At 42.3% G+C, this 6664-nt stretch overlaps 1 protein-coding gene across 8 annotated transcripts in view; it reads right to left on the reverse strand.

Moving 5' to 3' along the window:
• The window catches only part of RCAN3 (RCAN family member 3), a 37492-nt gene that overhangs the window by 7500 nt on the left and 23328 nt on the right, over positions 1-6664 (reverse strand). For 4 of the 8 annotated variants that reach the window (XM_014546890.1, XM_014546894.1, XM_014546891.1 and 1 more), the window contains exons 3-5: positions 5808-5981; positions 4677-4848; positions 2652-2731 (exon numbers count right to left, since the gene is read on the reverse strand). In XM_014546890.1, coding sequence (XP_014402376.1) covers positions 2652-2731; positions 4677-4848; positions 5808-5981 — 426 coding nt within the window. Of the gene's footprint in view, positions 1-982; positions 2732-4676; positions 4849-5807; positions 5982-6664 lie in introns of those variants that run through there. The other 4 variants (XM_005875187.2, XM_005875188.2, XR_001363870.1 and 1 more) reach the window with 3 other exon arrangements.

Raw genomic sequence — 6664 nt, forward strand, 5'->3', positions numbered from 1 at the left:
AAAAAATTTAAAGGAACATAAAAAAAAAAAAAAGGACACAGAGACTCATCGCCTGCAAAATGGTTACATGAACTGGATATAAAATAGTCAAAAGAACGGAGACCAGAAAACCTTGGATATTTTTTTCCATGGAGATCCTGGTTGATTTCATAATGTTAAAAAGTTAATGAGCATTTAGTAGTTTTTCTTTCAGAGTTCATCTTATTGAAATATTATATTAGAAAGAATGAAAATATTAATTTCCCCATTCAGAAAAGTTAACTATATATTAAATAATTATAGATATATATTTAATTTTAGTTTAAGATTTTCTTCAATTTATTTAATGCTCTCTCTCAAAAAAGAAAGGAGAACAAAAATTTGGGGTAATTTGCACTACTTGACTTTCGATTCATTGTTGCATTCATTGGTTGATTCTTGTATGTGCCCTGACCAGGGATTGAACTTACAACCTTGGCATATTGGGATGATGCTCTAACCAACTGAGCTATCTGGCCAGGCTAACACTGCTTCGATATTTTTTCCCACTAATTTTTAGAGAGAATGGAAGGAAGAGAGGGGGAGAGAGAGGGAAAGAGAGAAAAAGAAACATTGATGTGAGAGAAACATATTGATTGGTTGCCTCCTGCACCCGCCCTGACTGGGCTGGGGATCGAACCTGCAACGCAGGTAAGCACCCTTGACTGGGAATCAAACCCTAGACACTATGGTTCACAGACTGGTACTCTAACCATCGAGCAACACTGGCCAGGGCAACACTGCTTGGCTTTTTAAAAAGTTTTCAATGTTAAGGACACAATACTCTTTCTTAACTGGAAGATAGAGAATAAGAACCAAGCAAAATAATAAAACATGGATTTTGGTCACTTAGAAAATTACAGTGAATAAATATAACTAAAAGGAAATTTTAAAATCCCCAACTGTTGAAAATACATACATTTCTTGGCTTGTAGGGTCCATGGTGCAATGATGGACTGCCAAATGGTGATCTGAATTTAATAAATTACTTATGGAATCACAAACCTGAACTGAATTTACGCGGAGGCGTAGCAGTGGTAGATACGTACAAATAGAAGAGTTTATCACCTCAGCGTATTTCAGAGCAAGGAAAACATATAAAACTTTTTTTTGCAATATAGTTAAGTCCTCAGAAATAAAGTCTACCATAGAACATCTAAACCACAAAAACATGTTACCAAAAATGTACAGATATCACGCCTGCATGTCTGCATTTTTCTCTCTTTTATAGTGGTAGCCACATTGTATTAGGCCAAACTCAGGTGCACAACCCCTTTACATACAGACCAGGCACTCCAGGCATTTGCCATACAAATAAAACAGCCGTGTGAGCAGAGAATCAGCAGAGCAAAGCATTTAGTTATGAGACTTTTCTATAAAAAGGTCTTTAAAGTCTGAACAGACCCCCCCAAATTAAAAAGATTCTTGCTTCTACTTTAGGAGGTTCAACTATCCACTCTGAAACGTAAGTGAGAAACAATTCCATGTTAGGGGAAGATGCCTACTGTAAAAAACCTCACCAAAAAAGAAAAGTCTGACTACCAAAATGATCTCCCCATCTTTCCCTAATTCACAGAAACGGAGTAAGTGTGGCTTTTCTTTCAAGATGAAAAATGCTCAAATGGACACTTTTAAAATGGTTTGTAAGAAAATCTGACCATTTCCTTTTCTAATTTAAAGTCTAGGAATGACACACAAATATGTACAGCACAGGACAGGAGAACCTAGCAGGTGGCTGGGAGCAGTCGGGATGCCATAGGCTAGCACACGGTCACAAGCGGCAGCCGGCAGCAGCCACCTGAGCCATAAGCAGGCGAGCTCCTGCGAAACCCCAGCCAAAGCAGCAGCTCCTTCTCTGGGAGGGACCACACAGGCGGACAGTGGTGTGCCCATCGCTTTCCTCGGATTCCAGGTCAGAGAACGGTATGCACGCAGATCTGTGCCATTCGATTCTGATAGTCAACGTGAGTTTGGCATTTTCTTCCCCAAAGTTAAAGAAAATAAAATACTAGAGAAAAATGATTTTCTATGAATTATTCTATACTTCAGGTCTCTTGACGTGCAAAAAATTTCAGGTATACTGAATAGTAATTAAGCTTTGATCAAGAGGTTTAGTTAGAAGCTGTTATACCAGTACAAAAATACCCACACTAGATTATTAAAACCGTAAGACTACTTTTAAATGCATAAAAACGGGACTGGGCTCGGCGACTATAGCTTTAGTTTTTGGGTTCTCCATGCTACACAGAATCAGGGAAAGGAACATTCCTGGAGGGGGCCGTGTTCCTAATTGGCTACTGTTCAAAGTGGTCAAGAGATGCTGCATGTTGGGGGCCAATCCTTGCAGTGCTTCTCAGAATATCAGCCTCTACTCTAGACTGCCGTGTCCACGGCGCAGGCGTGGTGAACACACGGCCTCGCATGCCCTGCTCACCTCACCTACACCACGAGCAGCAGTGCCCCAGCGGGGGGCACTGTTTCCACGACCAGCACCCGCGATGGCAGCTGCCTCGCGCCACCACCAGGCCTCACGGGGCACAGTCGAAGGTCTGGGGCTCGCTCAGTGCTGTGGCTGGGGGTTCCGGGCGCCTGGTCTGGGTAATTTTCTGTTTGGGGTTTTTTGTTTCCTCTACCTCTTCCGTTTCACTTTCACAGACGTGCACCACCACGCTGGGTGTCGACTCAGTTCCTGCATGAAGTTCGTATTTCTCTCCTGTGGAGGGAAACAGCAAAAGAGAAGTGCTTTGTCTCCTGACACCTCTTGTTCTACTCACATTGTAACTGCTGATCATTGGTTTTTCAATCTCTAAATCCTATTTCAGCCCAGTCGTCGTGGCTCAGTGGTTGAGCATCGACATATGAACCAGGAGGTCACGGTTCAATTACTAGTCAGGGCACATGCCCAGGTTGCGGGCTCGATCCCCAGTGTGGGGTGTGCAGGAGGCAGCCGATCAATGATTCTCTCTTATCCCTGATGTTTCTATTTCTCTCTCCCCCCCTCACTTCCCCTCTGAAATTAATAAAAAATGTATTTTAAAAAATAAATCCTATGTCAGAGCACTTTATCTTGTTTTGGCATTAGAGCTTTGATACTTCAAGGTTCTTATGAAGTTGTGCTGTTTCAATGCCCCGGCCAGTGTGGCTCAGTTGGGTGGGTGTCGCCTTGTGCACTGAAAGGTTGCCTGTTCAATTCCTGGTCAGGGCACATGCCTGGTTTTCAGGCTCAATTCTTGTAAGGGGCATGCAGGAGGCAGCTGATCGATGTTTTGCTCTAACATCAATGTTTCTCTCTTTCTCTCTCCCTCTCTCTACCACTCTCTGTAAAAATCAATTTTAAAAAACTTTTTAAAAAAGCCTTAGCCAGTGTTGCTCAGTGGATAGAGCGACAGCCTGTGGACCGAAGGGTCCCGGGTTCGATTCCATTCAAGGGCACATACTTTGGTTGCTGGCTCCTCCCTGGCCTGGGCCCTGGTCAGGGCTCGTGCAGGAGGCAACCAATCGTGTGTTTCTCTCACATTGCTATTTCTCTCTGTCTTTCCCTCTCCGACAACTCTCTTTAAAAATCAATGGAAAAATATCCTCAGGGGAGGATTAAAAAAAACAACAACAAACAAAAGAAAGAAGTGAATAAGGAACACTGAGGTCTAGGAGTTAAAATGCTAATTACTATTCTATGAACAGTTAAGTGAATCTCTTAACTTCAGAATGGTTTCGGTTTTCCCTTGGGAGACATTTGTAATGTTCCAGCCAGAATGGGCAAGCTCTTTATTATAGGACCTCAGACATGATCCGGCTCTAATGTCTAAAACAAAACAAAGCCATTTCCCCTCAAAATGACCCTTGTATGCCCTACGACAGACCTAACATTGTCTTAGGCGGACATCTAGTCTGAACCAGCAATGAATGGCATTGATTTCTTATGTTATTTTAAAGGGATGAGAGACAGAAAGAAAAGAGAAGGAAAAGGAGAAAGGAAAATAAATAAAAAGAAGAATTTTGAAGGAATAATATGGTATTCGCCATTAATTCCTTCAAATACTAGTCAGTGGAGAAGCCGTCTGCCTGATACTCTGACGGAGCGGGGGAGAAAGCGACTAATATTCACTAACTGAGGTACCGGTAGAATTTGTAGCAGTAAAAATTGCAGTTAGATTTATTGAGTATCATGCATATATCATTTAACCCAGCCGTGGGCAAACTACGGCCCGCGGGTCGGATCCGGCCCGTTTGAAATGAATAAAACTAAAAAAAAATTAATTCCTTCAAATACTAGTCAGTGGAGAAGCCGTCTGCCTGATACTCTGACGGAGCGGGGGAGAAAGCAACTAATATTCACTAACTGAGGTACCGGTAGCAGTAAAAATTGCAGTTAGATTTATTGAGTATCATGCATATATCATTTAACCCTATAACCACACTGAAAGGGAGCGGGTATGGTCCCTATTTTAGAGATGAGAACAACAGAGGCTGAGAAGAGCGGAAGCTCAGTAAATTGCTCAAGATCACAGTTAGCAAATGCTGGTGAAGCCGGGCTTGTGGGACTTTATCCTTCACTCCGATCAGGTTGCCACTAGGTGGCTAGAATGCAAATAGCTCAATATGGTCTTTAGTACAAAAGTGTCTTTGGAAAAAAACCAGGAAAGATAGCTGTTTGTTACCTGGTCCCAGCTTGGAAACAGCACAGAGTAAATCGTAATTTAAAAGCGGCATCGCGTCGTCCCCCTGCTTCCACCCCACGGGAGGAGACGCCGGAGGGGAGATGAGGAACTGCTTGACCGGCTGGGGCGGCTGTAGATACGACTTGTCTCGTGTTTCACGGGACACCTGAACCTGCAGGGAAGAAGATACTCAACGTTTGCGACTGGCCTATTTTCTCATTTCCATCTTTACATTAATTACTACATCTCTCTGGAGAAAGTGAAAAGTTCCCCTTTAACAGTCTGCGTCTCCCAGTGACGGGGTCTTGGTCTGTCTGGTTCACCACTGAAGACTCGGTGCACAGAACAGAGCCCGCACGAATCAGGTGCTCAGTATAGTAACAGTTGAATAAAAATAAACGGGTGAATAGATGAATGAATAACGAATGGTAGTAAGCACTAACTTCCAATTTTGGAAGAGATTAGGTTATTTGTCTCCATCTCAATCAACTCCACCAAGAAATGTCCAGACGTCTTTCATTTAGATTTGCATTTGGAGTGTGAGATAACAAACTTCTCTTTCTTTTTTTAATTTGAAAGCTAAGACCAAGAAAAAAATACTCTGTTGGAAATAAAACAGTGCACACAGTACATCAGCCTTTATTTCACCAATTCTTCCAAGAAGACAGTGGTTTCTCAGAGTCATATCAATGAATAGAATGAGTATAGCCAATTCTCGGTAACCTCCAAGATGCTCAAAGTCTAAGACAGCCTGTGGTACAGCCTACGGCACCTCCCTGGTCATCCCGTAGGCCAGCAGCCATTTTCAATGGGGTATCTCATACAAATTACGGAACCCAGAAATGATTTCAGATATTTTCTCAAATTTCCCTCATAAAACCCCAGTTCAGAAAAGTTCATAGAAAAATGAATTCCTTTAACTGCTAATTTAAGCAAATAGGAGGGTAAATGCGCTTAATGCATAAATTTATGTATCTGTATAATAAAGGAGACAATATTTTTACATTATTTGCTGCCTGGGACTGTTCCTTTCCAAGGCCTCTGATGGAATATGGAAAGTGGAGAACTGCTAATATTTTTGGATGGAGAAGAACAAGGTTAGAGAACAGTGTCTGTGGCTCTGTGAAGTACCTGTGCAAAATACAGCTTCAGCTTCTTCCCGTTGAAGTCTGATTCGTGGAGTTCTATTCGTGCTCTGGCTGCTGCTTCAGGCTTGCTGAAATTTATTCTGACTCTTTTAAAGCTTTTAAACAACTGAAACGTAACCTGCTCATCATAGATGGTGAAAAGCGCTTCAAATCTCTCCTACAAATTGAGGAGCAGCAGGGCAGAGAGAATGGAAGGAAAAAGAAAAAAGAAAACCCTTTAACAAAAGAAAATTTAAGTCATTAAACATAAGCAATGGAATGGAACTCATCATAATTTGCCTCCTCCCGCTCCCAAAAAAGCATATTTTTCTTGCAGGTATACAAGAACAGGTATCCTGTTATTCATACACTAAATTCTGCAATTGCACTTATTTGAAAAGTAATTAACTTTATTACATACTAGAGGCCCAGTGCACGAAATTCGTGCACTTGGGGGTGGGGGTGTCCCTCAGCCAGCCTGCACCCTCTCCAATCTGGGACCCCTCGAGGGATGTCCGACTGCCCTGTGGGATCGGGCCTAAACGGGCAGTCAGACATCTCTCTCACCATCCAGGACTGCTGGCTCCCAACCGCTCGCCTGCCTGCCTGCCTGCCTGATCACCCCCTAACCCAGGGGTGGGCAACCTTTTTGTGAGTGCATGCCAAAACCAGCAAAATCTCTGACTCAAAATTCTTCTGTGTGCCAACCCTAATTTTTTGAGAACATGTTACGCCTACCTGATAGCTCTTAAGGTGTACGTATGTGAAGAACCTTGAAGAAATAATAAAATTCATTCGAGTGACAAAAACACAGTATATGATGATGAAAAATACATTTATTTTTTAATGTATACATGTACA

This window comes from Myotis brandtii, unplaced genomic scaffold, assembly GCF_000412655.1.
Source record: "Myotis brandtii unplaced genomic scaffold, ASM41265v1 scaffold456, whole genome shotgun sequence".
NCBI classification, from domain to species: Eukaryota; Metazoa; Chordata; class Mammalia; order Chiroptera; family Vespertilionidae; genus Myotis; species Myotis brandtii.